Source organism: Microchirus variegatus (assembly GCF_963457635.1).
Source record: "Microchirus variegatus genome assembly, chromosome: 1".
Classification (NCBI taxonomy): domain Eukaryota; kingdom Metazoa; phylum Chordata; class Actinopteri; order Pleuronectiformes; family Soleidae; genus Microchirus; species Microchirus variegatus.
The window spans coordinates 41,222,800-41,246,392 of NC_139802.1; the positions used below are offsets into that span (position 1 = coordinate 41,222,800).

At 41.4% G+C, this 23,593-nt stretch overlaps 3 protein-coding genes across 3 annotated transcripts; 1 reads left to right on the plus strand and 2 right to left on the minus strand.

Annotated features, from left to right (window-relative positions):
• Nucleotides 1–486: 486 nt before the first annotated feature.
• On the plus strand, nucleotides 487–2,067 carry LOC310924900 (ankyrin repeat domain-containing protein 34B-like; the record flags this gene model as incomplete). Its single annotated transcript, XM_083886753.1, has 1 exon — nucleotides 487–2,067. The coding sequence occupies one exon, from the start codon at nucleotides 487–489 to the stop codon at nucleotides 2,065–2,067; it is 1,581 nt and encodes a 526-aa protein (XP_083742879.1).
• Nucleotides 2,068–4,419: 2,352 nt separating this feature from the next.
• Nucleotides 4,420–13,996, minus strand: oclna (occludin a). Its single transcript, XM_083892067.1, has 9 exons — nucleotides 13,948–13,996; nucleotides 12,420–12,513; nucleotides 10,459–11,122; nucleotides 10,210–10,377; nucleotides 7,181–7,311; nucleotides 5,953–6,138; nucleotides 5,242–5,413; nucleotides 5,096–5,137; nucleotides 4,420–4,980 (listed from the first exon to the last, which is right to left on the minus strand). The coding sequence occupies exons 2-9, from the start codon at nucleotides 12,467–12,469 to the stop codon at nucleotides 4,882–4,884; spliced, it is 1,512 nt and encodes a 503-aa protein (XP_083748193.1). The 5' UTR covers nucleotides 12,470–12,513; nucleotides 13,948–13,996; the 3' UTR covers nucleotides 4,420–4,881.
• A 2,693-nt stretch (nucleotides 13,997–16,689) lies between these two features.
• On the minus strand, nucleotides 16,690–22,657 carry marveld2a (MARVEL domain containing 2a). Its single transcript, XM_083890521.1, has 7 exons — nucleotides 21,695–22,657; nucleotides 20,758–20,978; nucleotides 20,243–20,278; nucleotides 19,513–19,667; nucleotides 19,114–19,285; nucleotides 18,566–18,616; nucleotides 16,690–17,854 (listed from the first exon to the last, which is right to left on the minus strand). The coding sequence occupies exons 1-7, from the start codon at nucleotides 22,647–22,649 to the stop codon at nucleotides 17,735–17,737; spliced, it is 1,710 nt and encodes a 569-aa protein (XP_083746647.1). The 5' UTR covers nucleotides 22,650–22,657; the 3' UTR covers nucleotides 16,690–17,734.
• Between the last annotated feature and the right edge of the window lie 936 nt (nucleotides 22,658–23,593).

Below are 23,593 nucleotides of genomic sequence, written 5' to 3' on the forward strand. Positions count from 1 at the left end.
AAAAGGGTTCTCCTACACTCTTAGAAATAAAAGTTCTAAGTAGAACCATATAAGGTTCTTCAGCTTGTCCACATAGGAGAACCCTTTTTGGCTCCAGGTGGAACCTTTCTATCATGGTTCCACTAAGAACCCTTTTGGAGGGTTCCAACAAGTACCCTTTTAAAATTATTTATCCAGGAAAGGGGTTTTAAAGGGTTCTCTGGATCAAAATGGTTCTTACGGGTTTTTCCGTTTTTCCAGAAGCAAATGGTTCCAGGTAGAACCTCAGCCCTTGTAGAAGGACCCTTCTGGAACCCTTATTTGTACCCTTATAGAGTGTACTCAATGATGAGTATGGTAGTCTGGTGTTAGCCAGGCTAAAAACTAATTGCTGTCTACTTTTACCTTTACAAAATGACTCATGTGTGTTTTGTTACTATCTTCAGAAACTTGGCCAACAACCTCAGGTGGCATCTTACCCAAACCACCCAAGTGACCACAAGAGGGATGGAAGGAGAAGGCAGTAATCCTGGGGTGGCGATGGACTCAGCGAATCCCTTACTCAGGGCGGTCTTCTTCCGTCGCCTGAGACTCACGCGGCTGCTCCTGGAGGGCGGAGCTTACGTCAATGAGAGCGACAGCCAAGGCCAGACCCCCCTGATGGTGGCCTGCAGGACCCAGCACACTGACGCCCAGAGCGCCAGTCGAGTCAAACTGGTCCAGTTTCTGCTAGAGAAAGGAGCAGACCCCAACATCCAGGACAAGGAGGGTCAGTCTGCTCTAATGCATGCCTGCCAGGAGCAGGCTGGTGCCGAGGTCGTGTCTTCGCTCCTGGCCAGCGGAGCAGACATTAGCCTGGAGGACCAATCCGGCACATCGGCGTTGGTCTACGCGGTCATGGCAGGAGATTGGACCGTCCTGAAGCTGTTGCTTGACACTTGCAAAGCCAAGGGGAAGGAAGTGATCATTATTGCAACTGATAAATTCCCTCATGGGAGACTAGAAGCCCAGCGGTACCTCAGCATTCCACCTACCCTTGGTCCTCTTGAGCAGACGGACAAAATGGCTTCAGCAGCTCCTGCATCGCCCTCTGAAATTCAGCTCATCACCTCGCCCCAATGCACCACCTCCTCCTCTTCGTGTCCCCCCAAACCCATGTTCTCTTTCAAAGAAGTCAAGTCCTGCGGCGTAAGCTCCCACCCATGTTCCCCATCACGATTACGAGGGCTCAGCCAAGAGGCGGCGAACAGACTGCAGCAGCCTCTCCTGAGGTTGAACTCCGAGCCCTGGCTGAAGATACCGACTTCCCAGCTCGGTCAGCAGCCGCCTCACGCAGCCTCGCCTTCAAAGAACGACTCAAACCACCCCGAAGAGTTCTCCGTGAGTGTTCCCGTACTGGAAGGGGACATCAATGCACATTCGAACAGCTGCAAATGGTATGAAGGAAGAAGGGAAAATGGAGTAGAAGGACAAGACAGGAAAAACTGCACAAAACATGCCCGACAAAAGATATCTTTACCCAGTCTTCTATCACCTCACTCCGTCTCCCATCCTAACCTCCACTCGGTAAACCTGGGAACAGATTCACCTGCTTCGGGCGCCAAACTCCACAGCACTTCGCTCCACAGCATGGCCTCGTCAAGCCTTCACAGCATCATCCAGAGGCGCAAGCTGGGTGCGGACATCTACAACTCCGACCCCCAGCTGACCGTAGACATCCCGAATCCCCCGACAGACGGCAAGAGGCCGGCCTCTTTGCATCGCTCGAGCACACTGTGCTCCAGGGAGTCATCGCTGGCCCTGGGTCCAAGCAGCAGAGTGCTGTCCAGGTACGAGCGACGAGGCTCTGGTGCCTTTTTGTTGGACCACAGCTCTCAGGCTAAGCCGAGGTCTCTGCCACCTCTGACCATCAACTCCACCAACACTCCCAACCTTAACGTTTACAACTTTGGACCTGGAGCTTTAGGCGCTTTCTCTGAGGACAAGTTCCTTCCTTCTGCTCCACCTGGACATCCGACCGAGCTGACCAGGAAGATGCTTTTGAGGAGGCACTCCATGCAGACTGAGCAGTTTAAAACCACCGTCTGAAATTCAGTTCACCTATGTGTTATCGACCCTGGTTAGACCTGGTATTAAGGTCCTTCCTGAGTGATACAATCTAATCTGGATTGTGCCAAGTACAGGTGCGAAAGCTTCATCTGCGGCCTCAACGGATGCAGTGCAGATTTATTTGTGCACATTTCATGTTGGTTGGGACATTTTTGCATCAATCACTCAAATTGGCGAATACTTCTTCTCATGCAACGACAAGAAAACCAATCAGAATTGAGATTTTTCACCATTAACCCCGATTGTAACATAATTTATATTATTCTAATGGTATACAACATAATTTAATGTTACAGCAGCGCAAGTAGAGCTTTGTCTCAGTCACTCACACAGCCTCACACGTCGACATCAGACACATATGAACAATCAATAACATCATTGTGTTCTCACTAACATGACATGACATAAAGTAGAATAAATCACAGGTTAAAGCAGGTCTCATATATAATTTTTAAAGCCAGGTGCAAACAGTGCTAAGGAATCAGATCTCTGAGGATGGACGTTTATACCAGATCTGAGCGAGACCTTCATGTGAAATGTGTTGTTGTGACGTTCCTTAAAGTTGCATAAATATGTTTTTTGTCCATTAGGGGGCAGCAAAACAAGCAGAAAGCACATTTCATAGCTATAAAACCTTCACAAAAACATACTGTATCAAGGTGTCTGTGTTGTGTTATGGGCCTTTCTGCATGTAGATCCATTATTCATGCTCCTAGATCACTTTAAGGTCGAGTGTGTACAATTTTGGACGAGGCTTTTCTTCATTTGGGAGATATTGAAGGTAAATACTAAATGTTCTATTGAAAAACAGGGTAAATAAGCGTAAACTGTGAAGGGTCAAAACAAAAGCAACATGTTAAGATAAGAGATAAACTAAAGAGAAAGGTCTGTGGTAGCTACTCAATCAATGAATACTTATCTACACTTTACACAAAAATCTGTCCTTTATTTGTTGAATTATGCTGATTTTAAAAGTTAAGCAGACATAAAAGTAACAAATACACTTAACGCTTTCAATCTGTACATTTTTTTGGTTGTCTTTTATCCTTAAACTTTTTTCTTTCAAAATCTGCATTGCATACATCCATGTACCTTGGTGCTTTGACTGTCCCTAAACAAAATATCTTGATCACCCCCTGGTGGCTGGTTGCAGTATAAAGTCACTTCTCCAACCAAAGTTTCTGAATAGTTTGGTTTTCAGTAGTTATAACCTTAGCTATTGTCTGCCAATGAGCAACATAACTCAAGAAGTAAAAGACACCTTTTGGATCCAGGACTAAAAGAGGACATATTATGCAAAATCAACTTTTTAGTCATTTAAATCCTTATATTTGGGACTCTGGAGGCCCTATCAGTCGGCAAAGTGTGAAAAAAGATGACTCACTCGTGTTTTTGTGGTCCTCCTCAGGAGATGAAACACGCAATGTTGACTTCCGCACTCATTGGAACGTCACAATTCGTAAAACACGCGATCCGAAAACCTGAAGTTCTATTCTTGTCTCCACAGTGCAGCACAGAGTTCTACACAAACTTCCAGACTCAGAGGATTTATCTGTCCAGTGGATACATGTTATATACGACGGCAATGGGCCTGCTAGAGCTAGCAAATGATCACTTTTCCAAATGCTAACTGCCGTTAGCTCCCAGTAGCCTCTGTGGCTCATGTAATTTCCTGTCCCTTTTTTTTTAAGGTGGATCTTTAAGGTGGTGATGCTACTTAACATAGCGTTCTGAACGGGGCTGTTCTGGCAGGGTGATTGAACTGCTGTGGTGCTTCATCCTTATGGTATTTTGACCAAAGCATGTCATAGACATGTTCATTTGGACACCAGGGAACTAGGTTAACTTGTGGAAATGAGGTATAATATGACCCCTTTAAATAAGGTTGCTATTAAACAGCTTTAATAGGTAAGGGTAGCGGAGGTTTGCACTCTGCGCTTTGTCTGGTTCGTTACTTAAAGCTATAAAAACCTGGATTTAACATCACAATGAGATGGTTTTCAATGACCGATATTAACTCACAATGGTTAAATTGGTATATTGGCAAGACACGGCTTGATCACAGTCAGCAAAATGCCATACTATTGGCTTATACTGTAGGTCCAGTGTATGTTGGTGTTATTAGTATGTGCAATACATTTACACTAAGCTTTACAGACACTGCCATCATGTGCCGCATCCTTTTCTATGTGAAGGCCACTGTAAACTTGTGTTTGTGTCTCAAGTGTTTTGGGACAGTGTACGACACTAGTGTAAGAATAAAGTGTATGAGAAATGATTTTATTCTAATAAAAACATTACAAATCACTGTCAAAGTACATCAATATTCATCAAACATGCACACTCGAAAGACACGGTCAACTGAGTTCCAAAAACGGCTAAAAACATTAAAAACAAAGTGTTTCCCACATATTTACATGTTTATGTCGCTGGTTAAAAAAAATAAACGATAAGAGTGTATTAAAAAGAGTAATAAGAGCAATTTTAAAACTCCACAACAAAAGTAGAACAAGTCGTCTACTGTTGCGTTAAGATCACATTTAGTAAAATAAATACATAGAACAGTAACTAATGCATGTCGTGCGAGGCTCATAATACAAACAGCGGCTTAATACGAGACAGAGTGTCGACACCGCGTCCTTCCAAACAAGCTAAATATTCTACAGCTCAAACAGACCCATGTAGCTCCTGTGTTCGATGTGGTCCCAAAAGGCTCCGACCCTCACACCCACAGTGGTGAAACACATCAGTCCAAACTCAGACGGGAATATAATCCTCCCAGATTATTTTTGTTCAGGCCCTGCGGTCATAGTCGCTCACCAACTTCTTGATGTGGTTCAGCTTGGACTTCAGATATTTACACCTGCGCTTCTTCACCTGGTAATCTGCAGACTGTGAGGGTGAGAGGAATAAATGAGACATGGTGAGGATTATATTGTGTCTCCTACGTGGATTTTTTTAGAACGATTTATCATGCAAATCTGGATACATTCTTGACCGAACTGACCTTTTTGAAGTTCTTTATCCTGTTGTACTCATCCAAGGCATCCTGATAGAGCGGACGACAACAACAACAACAACAAATGATCAGAGATGCAGACGTTCAAATGTTGAACAGACAGAAGGATGCAGTGGTGTGTCGTCAGCTCTCACCAGGTACTGTGGACTTCCCTCCTCCAGTCCGTCCAGCTCTCTGTCCACGTCCGACAGGTTCTTGTTGATGGCGTCCAGCTCTGCCTGCAGGTCCTTGTACTCCTGGTGTTCGTGGTCGAATTCGCGCTTGTAGTCGTTGCGATCGGCGTCATTTGTTATTGGAGGAAATTCACTGGAGGCGGTGAGAGGGGTAATTTAAATTAGCAAAACAATTTTAACTTGAAATTTCAGCTCGACATGTAAGAGACAAATGCGTCCAGTTTCCCGTGAACGGCGAGGTACAATATCCTGGAAATTGAAGTCATTTAGTGGACTTCATTTGTACTTAAATGTTTAGATCTGTCATTATTATCGTTTGTAGGGTTGGGCAGGTGAGCTGCGGCATCACCCGCTGGTCATGGCTGACGTATTTTTAAAATTAATCTGTGTTAATGGGTTATTATCATGTTAATTTTGACATTTGTGGCTATTATCGAGTCTGACAACCAGCAACCAGCCGCATGTTTAAGTGGAAACAGCCTGATACTTGTTACAAGATGAAAAGGAGGTGGACACACTAGTACTTTATACATATATATATACATATACGTATATATATATGCATATGTGTGTATATATATATATGTGTATATATATGCATATATATATATACACACTGATCAACTTCTGCCTCCATCAGTTATCAAAGTATCTTCTCCGTTATATTTGTACCCGTCAAATTCGTCGTCGTCCAGTTCGTCTCCTGACGAGTTATAGTCGGTGTCGTAGTCCTGACCGTCGGTGCGACGAGGTCGACCCGGGCGCCTCTTTTTGGGCCGTCCGGCAGAGCTGGCCACCTCAGAGTTACTGCTGTAAGGAACGCCGTTATTCAAAGGCACGTCGTGTTCCACTGGAGGCCTGAGGGACAAAAGACGATCACAGTCAGGTCGCTTTCACTTTTATTTGGTTCACTTGAAGCGAACAGAGATCTATGTTTTAGGAGGACCAGAGTTCACTTTTTTGGTGCGGATCAGAGTTCGGTTGCGCATTCACACCTCCCCAAACGATACCAGACTTTCCAGTTTAGAAATTGTTGATGATACAAACGTTTTCAGAAGTTTCATTTTTGTGTGTATCATGTAGGTTTTCTGTTAGCTTTATTTTTTTATTACCAAAAAGAGTGAAATCACATGACCTATGAATAAAAATTGGGATTTGTAAAAAAAAAAAGACATCATGTTCCAAAAGAAGTATCTCAGAGCCTTATTAGTGTTATTTAAATAGTTTAGTGGTCTGCACAGGCCAAGAATCTGGCCCCTGGCTATAGGGGGCGGAGCTCGAGTCTGGCCCAACAGGTTTTCAGATTTTTCAGGCCTGAACCTGAATCAAGCCTGACTTTTTTTCTTCTTCTTTTTTTTTTTAAACCTCCCATTACATAACTCCCATGTAGGCTGTTAATGCTGCAAACATTAGAGTAGGTTAATTAGGGGGGTTTCAGAGTGATTTTATGCTTTATACTTTATATTTTCGTTTAACGGATTAAGTTAAATAGGCTATGCATTTCAACAGTGGCCTCATAACCTCATAGTTTTATGAAAGGAAACTGTGGGTGACCACTCAAAGCTATTCTATCACTCATCTTTTCATACCCATTCAGAGCAACTGGAGCAACATGGGGTTAAGCGTCTTGCCCAAGGACACAGTGGCATGTAGGCTAGCAGAGCCAGGAATCAAACCCATAACCTTCCTGTTGAAAGACGACTCGCTCTACCACTGAGCTACTGTCGCCCCACTGATTCATTTCCATTTGAAACGACAAGAAATAAAGTTTTTGTTGAATGGACATATTTTGAGACCAGTTTTCAAGCCAACAAGCTACAAAAACCAGGCTATTGCATTTGACTGACTTTTTTTTGTGTAAATCCCACGCTGTCGGTGCAGCTGCGTACTGCATACTCACTGTGGTGTGTAGTTGTACGGGGGTTTGTCATAGTTTGTGCTCTCGTCATCCAGATGGCTCCTGGAGCCTCTCAGCTTATCGGGGTACTCTGCCATTGGGAGCTCTTCAGCGGGAACAGACACATTGTTCACCTTCAGGAGAGAAAAAAAATAAATAAAAAAATACATTAACATACACTGCCTATTTTTTCTTTATTGATGGCATTACTACGAAATCGAGCTCAGGGACTAGTGAGTGCCTAGTTTGGTCAGTAAGGGGCTGGTGAAGTCAAAAAAGGCCAACTTTTTGAGAAAAAGACATGGAAACAATAATATTTATGATGATTTTTCATATAATTTCACATTAAAAGTGATTGTTTTGATATGGAACGAAAAAAAAGTTGACAATATAAACGTATATATTGTTATAATTTAACATCGTAATAAAAACATGCACAAATAACTCATTTAGAGATGCAAATGACTATGTTCTCCAAAGTCTTGTTTTGTCCACAAACCAAAATGATTGAATTTTAATGATTTCTTTGTTACGTTGAGCAAAGAAACAAAGAAAATATTCACATTTAAGAAGCTAAAACAATCAGAAATTTGGTTTTAATCATGAAAAAAAAGCTTCAAACTGATTATTGATTATCAAAATAGTTGACGATTAATTTAGTAATCGATTAATCGTTTCAGCTCTAAACTCATTATAAGTTGATGTTAAGTGGCGGGCCACATGCAATTGATTTGGGGGCTGTATGTGGCCTGCGGGCCGCAACTTTGAGACCACTGTTTTAAACTATGAAGGTGCCATTTCAAAGACAATTCTCCAACTGTGTAAAAAACATTCTCGCAGAAAATCCCACCTACTGTGCCTTTAATTTCCAATGATAAAGATCTTCTCACTAAGCGACCTGTGACGTTTGTTGAAGCACAATCTTACAAAAGATAACGAGCACACTTCTTACAATAATGACCACTGACAGACTAGTGGCTTCCTCTGGTGTCAACAATGTCTGCTATGATCTGCCTGCACGGACTTGTCCTCTGAAAACACGGCACATGAAGCGACCTACACCCTGCCGCACAGTGTACACACAACACAACACAACATCACATCATCATCTTCATGCATGTGCTGCGGGGCGACTCACTGCCTCAGCACTTTCAGACATGTTCTCACAGGCTGCAGTGAGACAAAAGCCCGTGCTTCTCAGTATCATGCTGAATGTGTGCTGAGTCGCGGGCCGGTCCGACCTGCTCTTCCTCTTTCCCTGCTCTGAGAACACGGCATAGCCCGAGTGTCAACTTCACATGCAGTGACTCACACCAGCTCTCGACTATTGCACCGCGTTACTACAGTCGGGTCAACTATGAGAGTAACTGTTGCAAAACGCTTCTTAAAATAGCTCCAGAGAGCGTGAGTCATCTAAAGTGAGTGAAACTAAACTTTAAAAACAGGGACATGGTGACAGCGATAAGACCAGGTTTTTATTGCAGCACTCCCCCCCCCCCCCCCCCACGCCGTGACAGGACAGCATGGGATTGAAACTGTCGTTTACCACTGAAGAGTGCATGCCGCGCCCTGAAACCAAGCACTCTATAAAGAAGGAGATTCTTGTTCAAAACATCCCCCTCCCACACTGAAAATCTGGTTTTACAACTTCAGGACAATTAAAAAACACACACACAGCTTTTCACTGCAACTGCAACAAGTATTTAGGATTATTAAAGTTGGCGCCTTTTGATTTTGAAATGCTTGTGAAATTGAATCTGTGTCTAGACTTGATTAATCCATGACTTTGACGACATAAAATTTAACTGACAGGAGCTTATTATGATCAATATATCTACAGGTTATTTTGCAAAATGTGTTCGGTCAATTTCCGTCTTGTCTTATTAGCTAACCGGTTCTTTTCTGCGGCTATGTCTACATTTTAAGTCGGTGAATTTAATTTCAGTTTTCAAACCACTCTGTCCAGAGCAAAAAAAAAAATTCTGTGCTGTCCCAAAACAGTCGCAGCTGGTTTTTAAAGAGGAAGCTGCTACGGAAATCACATTAAGAGCCATCACCGCTGCAACTGACCTTGGGTGAAAGGTATCACCGACACAATTTCTTTTACATGTAGTGATACATCTCACTTTCTACCCATCTCTACTGGGAGCCGCACATGCAGTGAACAGCAGTTGCAGTAGATTGGAGGATTTAACAAGCTCCCGCCCAAATATATCTAACATTTGAGAAGAAGCATTTCACTCTGGACACACCAAGGGGGGGAAATAAAGTTTGCAAAGCCCAAAACAACCTCAAGGTATATTGAAGGGCTGGTAGCTAAAAAAAGCCATTGGGTCGCAAACCCAGGTCTTTTTGCAGTGCTAGCCTTTACTCCGCCTTGTGACCCCACTCTTTTACATCAATTTATTATAACTAGCGCAGTGCCCAGGAAGTATGTATTCCTATAGTGGGTGAAGAAGATTTTTAAGTTATGAAAATGCACGATAAAACAGCTCGCTACGCTAATCAAATTTTTTTTTTTAAACTTTGCATTGTGCCACATGAGGTTGCACAGTGTTTGTATTATGTCAACCCCACGCTAATGCTAATCCTGGCCTCGCTAGCTTACCTTTGGAAACAGTTTCGCCAAGTTATCCGCTAAATAGTAGCATGCTAATGCTACATAAACATGTGCTCGCGTATTGGTGAATGGACACCAGAATACATGTTCTGCGGTGAACCGTGTGAAAATGTCTCACCCACCGCGAGCACAGCCTCTTCACTCCCAACTCCCCGCTCCAGACAGCGCAGCTACTGCTGATGAGCCGCTGCCTACCACTTGGTGTAGCGTGATAAATCAGCGAAAATTACTCCAAAAAACATGAAAATCAAGGATGCACACCATCAGGCCATGCTCAAGCCATATCCAAAGTCTTAGGGTGTTCCGACTAGCGGTCAGCGAGATTTGCCCATCACAGACAGACACAACTTGCTTTAGATGAATCCAATTAGAAGAACAATATAGAAATGTCAATCATTAACGATAAACCTACCCATGCCTCTACATCCTGAGGTGGCGACGTCTCATCAATAACCTTCACTCTCTTCCACAGAATGTTGCTCTTGCCGTAGCCCCTAATTTTCTGGCGCGTCTTCAGAGCAAAGACGAGCATGACGATCAGAGCGACGGCGACCAGGAAGCCCAAGACCACAGCAATGGCCTGAAATGTGACTTGGGTTAGAAACAGGACAAAACCTCTCTGTTTTTTTAGATTCTGGGATTCAAATGTGCGAGTGCTCACCTCCTGCGGCTCCACCACGCAGTAGTGGTACAGGTACTGATTGACAAACATGCCTGAAGGCTGTGGGCGCTGGTACTGGGCACACAGTCCAGCAATCTGGTTGCTGTAGACTGATCCCGAAGACTGGGCCATAGGGTTCACTGCCATCAAGTAGACTATGGCGGCGATCATCATGAGCAGCGCTAAGATGGCACAGATGATCACAACTGCGAGGTAGAACCTCCTGCTCTCAGAGAGGCTCTGGTGGGATACGATGATGATGAAGACGACCAGGCACGCGATAAAGGTGATGGCTGCCATGGCGATGATGAACCCTTTGCCCGATCGGGGGTCGTTGTAGTTGCCTCCGAGGTTCGAGTAGCCGTAGCTGTTTCCAGCGCCATACCCACCTCCTCCAAACGAGCCAGCCCCGTAATTGGTCCCGTAGCCTCCTCCGCCGTAACCTCCGCCGTAGCCGCCGCCGCCGCCGATTCCGCCAAAGCCGGACAGGCCTCCCTGAGTGTCCCAGGCCAGAGTGGAGGCGACACAAGCGAATATGGCGACGCACATCACAATGGCGATGATGGCCATGATCTTGAGGATGCCCGGTGGAGATGTCCAGCGGTAGAAATGCTGGAACTCATCATCGGGGTAGTACGAATAGGCCGGCTGAGGGCCTTCATTACTGTGAAGCGATGACAAACAACATCTCACTACCAAGGCTGAGTGACATGGCTTAGCAATAATCTTTAGGCTTGATCACAATATACGAGATGTATGGGGATATAAAGCGGCACACTGGTTGTTTCACTATAAATACACTCTAAAATAAAAATAAAATATCTGCCGTTTATCTGCATTACATGTTCTTAAAATACAGTTATTATTTCCTTTCATTTCAGATTATACGTGGTTTATTTCTTTGGCTTTTTAATGTTAAATGCAGGACATATACATGTGTTAGAAATAACAACATTGACTACAAATATGGTCAAATTCAGCTATAACACAAATAATATAATATAATTAATTAATTAAATAAATAATTATAAGTAATAACTAATTAAATTAAGAGGTGTTATTAGGCGACCTTTTCCAAACAAGTACACAAGTATTTTATAATTAATATATAATATTTAAATAATGATATTCACTTAAAATAGATCAATAAACTGTATACATAGTATGGAAGCTGAATATTTAGAATGTCATAAACAGTAAAACATTGTCTACAATAAAACATTAAATAAAGAATTGTAAGGAAACTAATCATATAGACTAAAAATGATCTTCCCGTGTAATATTTATTTCTCTGTTAGCCAGCATTTCAAACCACATTAATGAATGCAGACGGTTTACAATGCAAACCATATTTTTTAATTTCACTAGAATCTAATTTAAAAAAATGGAACACTGTATGTAAGAAACTTAGAATATAAAGGATATAGAATATGAAACTATATCTTTCTATATGCGATATTAAGGACACATGTTTCATGTGACAGTTTCTTCACATTTACAGCATTATGTTGTGGAAAAGCAGTAGAAAGAGGCCACTACCTCATTCATGTGCTGCACTCTATTCATAGTCCAGTCGATTATAGGTAATTCCTGCACCTGCATCTGTTTGCAGGTGCGTCCGTTTGTACCATTTGCTCTAGCTATCCATCTATCTATCTATCTATCTATCTATCTATCTATCTATCTATCTATCTATCTATCTATCTATCTGCATACTCTGTATATAGCAGAATGACAATAAAGCGGACTTGAAACTTGATCCTCTCTTTGGGTTTGTGTGGAATCTGTTCCTCAAACTGACTTTATAGCTGCATATCTTAATATAGTACCTTTAATCTCAGATTTCACAATCCACATTTGAACAAAACATTCATTATGTCCTTCCTTATCTTTCTATAATCTGTCATTAGCTCAATGAAACTGTTCAACAACATGAAAGCTTTGACTGTAAAAACACTCACTATCCCTCTGCCTCATAGGGAGGTGGACTCCCGTTGGGTCTGGAGGACATTGCTGCTGGGTCCACTCAGTCAGTGCTGCCCCGTCAAACAAAGGCTGAAACAAAGACACAGAAATAGACGTATACGTCATAAAACACACGATGATTTTAAATCTTAGGTATGACTTCACCTGAGGAGAATTTTGTAAATGAATAACTCTTAACAACACAAGGAAAACGCCAGATTCTTTTAGAGAAACTCTGCTTTGTACACACACACACACACATATATATGTATACATATATATATATACATATATACATATATATACATATACATATATACAAATATATATACATATACACATATATATACGTATATATATATATATATATATATATGTACATATACACACGTATATATATACACATATACACACGTGTATATATATACACATATACACATATACACACATATATACATATACACATATACACACATATATACATATACACATATAAACATATACAAACATATATATACATACACACACATATATATACATACACACACATATATACATGTATATATACATATACACATATATATACACATACACATATATATACACATACACACATATATATATATTTATATATATATATATATATGTATATATATAGACATATATATATACACACATACATATATAGACGTGTGTATATATATATATATATACACATACATATATACACACGTATATATATAAACATATATACACACACACGTCTTATTTTGTCCACAAACCAAAATGATTCAGTCTTAATCAATTATTTGTTATATGAAGCAAAGAAACCTGAATATATATATATATATTTTAAAGCTGGAAAAAACAAGTTTGAATTTGTTCCAATTATAAAAGCAAACAAACATTTCAAACCAATTAATCCAATTATGATGAAATGTGTGTTTTAGGGCCACGTATTAGCTTATTCAATGTGATTTTGTGTCTTTTTTGCTCCTATGCGACAGGAAACACGACAAAACAAGACATTTCACACCGTGTTCCAGACCGAACAGCACAAACAAGCCGGTTAATTGAGAAAATAATCGACTTCATTGGCTATTAAATTAATTGTTAGTTAGACCGAAACACCCCCCAAAAATAAGTCAAATAAAATATTTCGGTTTTCATGTAAACGTAAAAATGGCCGTTTTCAAAAGCAGACTTGTCAGCAAACAACAAACGGGAAACACCGCCAACATGAAACTACATCGTTTTTAATCGTTAAACTATAAAAATGTTTCTGTGAAACGACAAACAGCGACTTCATTTGTTTACGCCATTGTTCCCGCATTTTTGTTGTTGTCGTTTCCTTCTCTTTGTGTTCACGCACAACGTAATTGATTTAAAGTCGTATCTTAACAACACAGCAGGTGTTTTTTTACTGGAACACCTGCTTCATTATTAAAAGGTTCAAAAACAAACAAACAAACAACAATAATGAGACACAGAATTGTGTGAAAACCTTAAACTAAAACCACTCACCTGTCCCGACTCTCCTCCGTCTCACCTGCTCAAAAAGAACACCGTCGTCGCGTCGAGTGAAACTGCCGCAGCTCCAGCTGAGGAGGACACACCTAAACACAGCCCCGCCCCTCCGCCGCCCCGCACAGGTGTCACATAACCGAGCGAACCCAAAGACCGGAAGTTGGCTCACTGAACATATACATTAAAAAACAACAACACACACCTGGGAAAGGTTTCAGTAAAGCTGTCAAATAAATACATCATTTTCTTTATTTATATTTAAAAAGGTGATAGCTATAAGTAGGTTAAAATAGGTCACTTTTTAAAATGAATGTAAATAAATGTGAATGTTATTTAAAGGTACAGTGCGCGTAAGGATTAGTGATATGTATTGGTGAGAATATAGAATGTGACCAAGTAACATTGGGAGGGACAAAACATACAATTACTGTACGTTTAAACATAGTAAAGGAAAAAAATTGGTTAAAATATAATCTGTAGACAGGATATTTATTACCGATATTTACGTTTGCCATTCAAGTGTATGGGGTTTGTCGTTATCCACAATTGATTTGAGGATTTGAACTTAAGTTATCTTTAAGTCCAGTTTTAGATATCTACAACAACTTAAAGGCGCCATATGTAAGAATGTGGCCAAAAACGGTTACTACACTCAAATTCAAAATACCGAGGTCTTTTAGGTTTCGTTTTCTCCGCCATTGTAGCTCAGACATAACTGGTGGAGACTGGAGACTCTACTGACTGCAATGATTGGTAGACGGCTGTGGGTGGCGCCACATGCCAAAACATGATTTGCAGTCTGCAAAATATTTTTTTTAATGCAAATATTTTGTCTGTACTGTTGTTGTTGGTGAGTTCAGTTTGTTATATGAACATTATTCCTGAGTCTCTGTGACATATTAGGAGGATTTTATGGCCAGTTGCTCTAGATTTATTACATAATGCACCTTTAAAGATACCTTTAATTATGATGGACTGTAGGGCTTGTCAGTCAACCTTTAGAACTCAAAAGCATTTTGGCTTTTTTCCATTACTATGTTTAATCATACAGTATTATATCCTTTTTTTTCAGCACAACCAAGGCAAACAAAAAGATAAGAAAAACGGTCTATTTTGTCACTTCTGCTATTTTATATCTACTAAAATGTGACATAAAATCAATGATATTGATCATATTGTGTATTATTCCCACAGAATTATCATAGCTTGTACAAGTCCACGGTTCTCAACAAAAGTACGCGACATCTGTTTTTGAATCAGTGCATCCAAATGCATCCATCCATAGCCACTTTGGTAAACATGCCCATATAAAGGCACGCCCTCTGGTGAGTGAAACATGCCCACTCAATGCTAAGTGGGTCACTAAAGAGACTGCACCTAAAAGATTAGTGGTTAGGGTTTGTTTGTGGGCGTTCCTCCCTGCAGTTGGACCGTTCTCGTTTTGAAATCTTGAGATTTGCAATTAAGCCTGGACCATATCAACATTTTGCAACTGGAACCAACTGCAACTGCAGTCAGGCATGTTAACTCAAACTGACATGTGAACATTTTTGTTCAAAAAATAAATAAATGAAAATCATTGTACTGCCATGGTATTGTTAATTAATTAATTAATTAATTAATTAAAAATAAATAAATACATGAACATCATTGTACTTCCATGGTATTGGTACTGTTAATTAATTAATTAATTAATGGTATTGTTCATTAATTAATGAACAATACCATGGAAGTACAATGTTTAATTAATTAATAAACAAACTATACCATGGAAGTACAATGAGTTCCATTTTTTAAAATTAATTAATATTATGAAAAAATCTACTGACTCCACATTCATGAGCAGAATTGTATTTACAGACCAAAAAGCAGCAAATTGTCATTTAAATTATGAAATATAGACATTTACAGGAAATATCACAGTGACACACACTAACACAAGGCAAACACAGACAAACTTAGATCAGTATTTGCATTCAACAAAGAAATTCAGTGTTTACAGTTTTATAAAGTAGACAACATGGAGATATTTAAGCACTGAGGATTTTTCAGTATCAATAAGGTATAAAATGTCTCATCTATGAAATGGAAGGACAGGGTCACAACAGCACATACTAAAAAAATCATCACAGCAGTTCAAGAAAACAACAACAACATGGGATTTGTCTGAGCAAGTAGTGGTTTTTCTGTCAGGCTGAGATGTTGTGAAATCTATTTGGACAGGTGACAGGAGGTTAAAAAGATTGACAGACGGGTAAATAGACTTGAAAAGGAGCTGGACCTGGACCAGAATGGACTTGGATCTGAACCAGACCTGGGCCTCACAACTGGCAACATCTCCCACCAAGTACAGCCAAAACATTCACTTGAGATACTCGTCAATTCACAAATAGTGGTAGCACTACACACACACAAACACAAACACAAACACACACACACACACACACACACACACACACACACACACACACACACACACACACACACACACACACACACACACACACACACACACACACACACACACACACACACACACACACACACACACACACACACACACACACACACACACACACACACACACACACACACACACACACACACACACACACACACACACACACACACACACACACACACACACGCCTTTGGAAGCATTAGCTTAGCATCAAGACTGAAAACCAGCAGAAAAGTGCTAGCCTGCTGTCACATTTTCTTCTTTGCTTCTGTACAAATCTGGTCATGGATCAGTGGTAGAGTGGGCTGTCGTCCAACTGAGAGCTCAGTGGTTAAATCGCTAGGTCCGCTAGTCCTAGCGATTGCTCCCGACTGTGCAAGTGCCAGCAGCGCAGACATGTGAACAAAGGGCTGGATGTAGATGGGCAGTATAAATGCGTGAGTGAATGTATGAATAGCAAAACTGTAGTGTAAAGTGCTTTGAAAGGTCACATGAAAATGGTGACGGTAAAGACCATTTACAAAAATATAGGTTTGCTATTATTCCTACAAATAAAGTCTTATTCAACTAGCTTATTGTTATTTTACACCAGAATAAAAATACAACAGTCAGGGCCTTACATTTTTTTCAATATTTGTTCTAGGCTATTTCTAATTAACTCTGGGGGGCTATATCCCAAAATGCAAAACTATCCCTTTAAGAACAAGATGATCTATAGGAGGGCTTTAAAGGTCCCATATTATATCCTATTTCTCCAAATTAACCTGGACAGATAAATCATCTGAGGCTGGAAGTTTGTGTAGAACTCTGTGCTGCACTGTGGAGCCAAGAATAGAACTTTTCGCGGACTTCTGGGTTTTCGGATGCCGTTGCCCTCGCCAGCACTCTCGCGACAAAGCGGAGCTCCGCGAGACAACGATTCCAGGAATTTAACGCATTGTGACGTCCCAGTGAGCGCGGAAGTCAACATCGGGTGTATTATCTCCTGTACTTAGACTGAGGAGGACCACAAAAACATGAGCGAGTCATCTTTTTTCACACTTTGCCGACTGATAGGGCCTCCAGAGTCCAGTTTTTGATTTAAATGATTAAAAAGTTGATTTTGCATCATATGGGACCATAACCAGATAAAACAAACTTGCTGATAAATGTTTGTTATAAAACAACAGCTATACAGATTTAAAAAGACAAAGCAGCCTGAAGCTGATCCTTTCACCCTGTGGTTTGTCGATATTTTCAGTACCAGCATCTGCAGAGTCATCCACATAAGTTCTGTAACTGCAGTGTTGGGGGGGGGGGGGGGGGTGGAGAGGCCACAGAGGTCTAGTCGTATCCGTCGTTCCATTCCATGACTTTATCGTATTCTTGGATCTTCTGTTTGATGTGAGACAGTTTGCTCTTCAGGTACTCGCAGCGCTCCTTCTTCTCCAGGAACGTAGGATCCTGGGAATGTCGGAGGAGAGAGACATGAAGAAAATGCTCATTTAGGTCTTGTGTCTTGTATGTGCTGCAGTTTGGTTGTTAAAGGTTAAAACAAACCATGAACGATGGCCTACAAACTAAAGAACAGTTTCCTCCTTCACCAAAGTGAAGTTTAAGGAAATGGGTCAAGGAGGAAACATGAATATTTTGCTGAGAGATGTTGGAATCATTCCACAAGCTCAATAAAATGTCATTTTAAATGTTCTCGTAGGAACATGTGATTAAATTTTGGCCGTGATCCACGGGGGGTGCTTTTCTAGTTCTTCATATATTTATCTAAATTAGAGAATATACTGTATAATTGATTTTAAAAAAGACATCTTGTCTGTTCTTGTCTATGTTTTTTTAAGTAATGTTAGTGTGTTTTACAGCCGTTTTAATAGCTAACTAGAAAAGCACTCAGAGAGCGCAGACCTCCGCCAAGGCAGCCCAGTGCATACAAAATAGCGATAAAAATTGCATCTACGGATCACGCCCAAAATTGAATCACTTGTTCCTGGTTCCATTGCGGACATTTCCTGAAAATTTCATCCAAATCAGTCAGTGACTTTTCGAGTTATATTGCCAACCTCCTTCATCAGATATACTGTGATAAAGGTTTAGATCTTTTTAAGGATCAGGGAGAGAAGATTAGAGTTTATTTAGATGCCGATGTGACACACGACGACTCACATTTTTCTTCCTCTGATAATCTTGAAGGATTCTGTTAATGCGATCGACCTCCTACAAAAAAGAGAGCACAGAAAAAGAGAGAGAATTTAGGTCAATATTGTAAACGCAGAACAATTAGAAGTGATGACAATGAGGTAAAAAAACAACAAAAAAAACAGAAAAGGAATGTGAGGGTGGAGGGGAAGTGCAGAGGAAGCAGGAAGTGCAAACAGAGGAAGTTATGGGATAGGGAAATGAGGCAATACAGTGTATGCCTGAGATGATACACTTCCTCAGCTCTCACATGGAACAATCAGTGATGGAGTCGCTCCAGTGCAGTTTATGATGACACAGAGTCACAGTAAATGGGGCAGGGACATCAGTATGACAGTGCTTAGTGTGGCTGATGATGCCACTGCACGTGCCAGTGTTTATAAAGCACTAAGGGCAACAACGGCAATGTTTTCTGACCTCTCGTCAATCACGCAGTCTCACGTAGGCGTGGGTACGGCGGAAAGAGTGATACGCAACAAAAGATACGACAAAGTAAAGGATGTGTAGCCAATCACCATCTGGGTGGTAGGGTGCTGAGGCAGACCGCTCATCATGGCGTCCATCTCGTCAAACTTCTTGAGGGTGACCTGCACCTCTGAGTGGAGCTCTTTGTACTCTGCGTACTGGTCATTAAACACAGCGCGGTACTGGTCACGCTCCTCATCTGTCTTTATCGTTGGGTATTTCCTGCAGGGTGGGAGGAGTGAGAATAACAATTCCAAGTCACATAAAAAAATTATTAAATCGAGAAAAGAATCAGCAGATAACAATGAAAGTACACACACTGTATAAGAAACTGCCACAGTGGTACAAGTGTTTTACATATTATGTAAAGTAGCACTGAAATGCAAATACTGTTTCATCATGACTTGCAGCCCCGCTGTGCTCCGCCTTTTTCTCTGCGGATCACTTACGCAATATAGTCTGGAACGATGACAGGTTTTGGAATGTGTCCTGATGGTATAGCTCCCTGTAAAACCTTTGCTGAAGCTGCTTTCGGAGCCGCTTGGATGGGAACCACCGAGGAGGCTTGGACCGGAGCTTTGGAAAGTGGAGCAGGAGCAGCAGCCTGTACAGTCAGGAAAAAAAGGGTGAAAAATAGGCGCATTATAAGGAATGTAAAGGCTAACATAATACAAACACTGTGCAACCTCATTAGGCACAACATAAACATTTTCAGCATTAGCGTAGCTAGCTGTTTTGTGACCGTCAACTGCCCTACGCTAATGCTAATCATAGCCTCGCTAGCTTACTTTTGGAAACAGGTTTGCAAAGTTAGCCGCAAAAAAATAGTTGCATGCTAATGCTAAATAAAAATATGTGCTCGCGTACTTTGTCGTTTCAGTATGACACCATATTCTGCTGCCTACCCTTTGTTGACACTCTGAAAATCTTGACGCGCCATAAATAGCGTGATAAATCAGCAATAAAATTACTCAAAAAAACAAAAATCAAGGATGCACCACAATCGGGCCATGCTCAACCCATATCCAAAATTTAGGGCGATTTGACTAACGGTCAGCGAGATAAGCCTGTCACAGACACACAGACATAACTTGCTTTACATATAGATGAAAAGACGCAGCCGTCGTGCATCTGTTGATCTACATTAGGGTGCATACGGTAACGTTGCTCGATTCTTACCAATAAATGAGCAGCTCCCCTCTCAGTAGACAGCATCTGTGCAAGAAAAAACACCACAAAACCATCTTTACATAACTAATATGTTACTACTATAAGAATAGTTTAACAATTAGCATTCATTCAATAAGCAGCTCCACAGACAGGAATATGATAGATGTGTGTGTCTAAGGATAAATCACATATGATGTGGCATGCTAAGCATTCAAGCTAGTCTCAATCATACACAACAAACCCAGGCTATGATTTTGTTATCTGGTTTCACTGAACCTGACATGGCCGTGGATGTTGCTTACATTCCCCTACTATTGTAAACACATTATTATTATTTGACCGATGCCCCATGCAGTCTACACACTACAGTTAGTTTGTGTGTGTTTTTTCCAAGTAATTAAACTGGCAGGAGGTTTTGGAATAATCCTTAAATCTTAAAGCATCATTCCTGAGTGAATCCCGGCAAATCCCAGGACTTCCCTTTAAACTCTGTAAACACCCACGACAATGTTTGGGTAGCTTACCTCCTGACCGTGCTTCTCGCGGTATCTGCGTGCAGCTTCATGTCGCCACAGCTTGAGACACACGATGGCGCCAATCAGATAAACAACCATAGTGGCGAAGAGAAAGATAATGGCAGCAGTCTGGCCGGCCTCTGTTCTGCAGAACGCCCCGTTGATGCCGTTGTTGAACACTGGGAAGGAGCAGAGCCCTCCGCGGGTCGTGTCACGGACGTAGACAATACCTGGGAAACAAAAAGGCAAACGTGCAAAAACTGATTTAGTCCACGTATGAAAATAAATCAAGTTAAATCCAACTCAGGAAATAATGTCACAGATTTTGAGATGTTTGTCTTTGCGGTTTCTCTGATGTGAGGTGGAGGTGGAATTGATTTTGTTTGTATTACTTACGGCAGTGAAAAAATTACATTTGATGTTTCCATCAAATGTAATTTCCAGGAACAATGAACAATAAGTATAATTAGAGCACAGCCAGTAGCAAGTACAGTTAAAGAAGAATGTGTGCAGATAACAGATGGATGTAGGACTACAAATACATACATACATATATATATACATACATATAATATATGTGTATATATATATATATATATATGTGTATGTGTATACATATATATATGTATGTATGTGTAAATGTGTATATATATATATATATATATATATATATACACACATATATACATATACATATATATATATATACATATATATATACATATATATACGTATACACATATACATATATATATACACAGCCTGGTTTTAGACAGTGAGACAATTCAAAATGTCTATATAATTAAGAAAAATGGCATGATACCAATATAAAAACATAACAATATAATCAATATCTAACACTAATAATTAGTATGAACAAAAATACCAGCAGCTTTGGCTCTAAGAAAATGTGCGTGTAATTTGGATGTTGGTCGCTTTTACCCACCTGCTGCCATGTAGAGCACTGCCAAAGCCAGGTTTATGGTAAACTCTGTCAGTGGCCACCAGGAGGAGTCCAGCAGTATGGTGCGGTAGTACATAGTCATCCCCAGCACTAACATGATCACAGTCACCAGCCAAGCTAGCCCTGCCACCACCAACACAAACGGGGTCTTGGGGCCCGTGTAGTAGGACCCACCTGTGCCAGCGCCATAGAGACCTCCCCCGTATGCTCCCCCAGGAGATGAGTATCCAAACATGTTGAACCACTCATTGTCTTTGTGGATGTAAGCACAGACACAGGCAAACACGGCAGCTCCCAGGAGGAGCGCCACACAGCCCAGAATCCTCAGCAGTCCCGCCCAGGACTTCATGAAGGCATAGCGCTGATGGTACTCCTCCACTCGCTCGGTGTAGGTCAGCCCTGTGCGGTACGTGCGCCCTGACACGGACTCTGGATCGTGTACGTCCAGGAGCTCCTTCCTGGAGTTGTAGCTGCCACCTGAGCCTCCATATGGGTCCCGGTAGGATCCGGGAACGGAGGGAGAGTGCGGAGGAGAGCACCGCACCCCCCCAGAGGTGCTATTGTTGTTGTTAATGGACGACTCAGGCATGGACCACGGTTTGTTACTGCTGCGATTGCTCCCTCTAAAGAAGTCCTTCCATGAGTCGGGGATGAAGCGGTGGACCGGTTTGATGTCGATGGCCGGGTCGTGGTCGGGGTTGCTGTTGTCCTCGCTGCCGCTGGGATCGAACTCTGGCCCGACGGGAGGCTGCTCTGGCAGAGGCGGGGGTGGGAGGGGGTCGGCACTGCGATTAAGATGAGGTGCTCTTTGCTCTCTCAGTGGCTGCAGATCGTACGAGTCTCGGTCTCGGGGTAAGGAGCCCAGTGGCACCTGGTCGTAGTAGGGCGCCTGGCGGACACGCTCAGTGCGTCCATGAAAGCCTCCTCCATTGGACATGAGGATAGTGATGGTCCCTGAGAGTGTTGATAATAATGATATGATATTAATAATAATGATTTATGATAAAAACGTAAAACAAATACATATTGTTACTAGTGCTGGGCGCGGTTAAAGGAAAAAGATGCGCGTGACGTCATGTTTACGTGACTCCTGAGTGTTAAAATGAGTCTGTAAACTAACGCTTAACTTTAAAAACAGAGGCACACATACACAGGTACGCTGGTTATTTGTAGCACTGCTCTCTTTTTCATTTAATAAACAGACTGCTCCAGTTCCGACTGTAGGCGCGCTAACGGCGCTAAAGGAGCTAACGGAGCTAACTGGTAAACGGTGCCTGGACTCTGGCGTTGCGGCACGTAAACATGACGTCACGCACCGCTTTTTCAGTCGTCATGCGTTAACCTAGTGCCCAGCACTATTTTTTAGCAGAATGTTTGCTAGGTGTTTCTCTATTTTTTAATACGGTACATAATTGGGGTTTGGACTTCTGGTTGTACAAAAAAAGACTATGTGAAGATGTCACCTTGGCCTGCGATATGTCAAAAAAAAAAAATGTAATCATATTTTCCAGCACTTAAAGTTGGGGTCGGTATAAAATTATGCATTGTTGCATAATGTAAATCAGGTGATCTGAACTGAACTTCTGCACCTGCAACTCTGACCAATCGGAGAATAGTTTGCAAAAAAAGAGGACGATGGATGTTCCACTAAAGCCTACGTCACGCTACACCTGAGCCTTAACAGGAACACAACTGAAGTTCAGAGATAATAAGAGGAAGAAAGAAAAAGGAAAATGACGTTTGATTCAACAAAACATGTCAATATATCCAGAGCGTATTCATCTGATGGTAAGAGTTTTTTTTTATGAGTCAGGAGTAGCATTTAAAACAATATTTTACTGGGCTACCAAGGTGAGGACTTCAGACATATTTTTTTGTGCA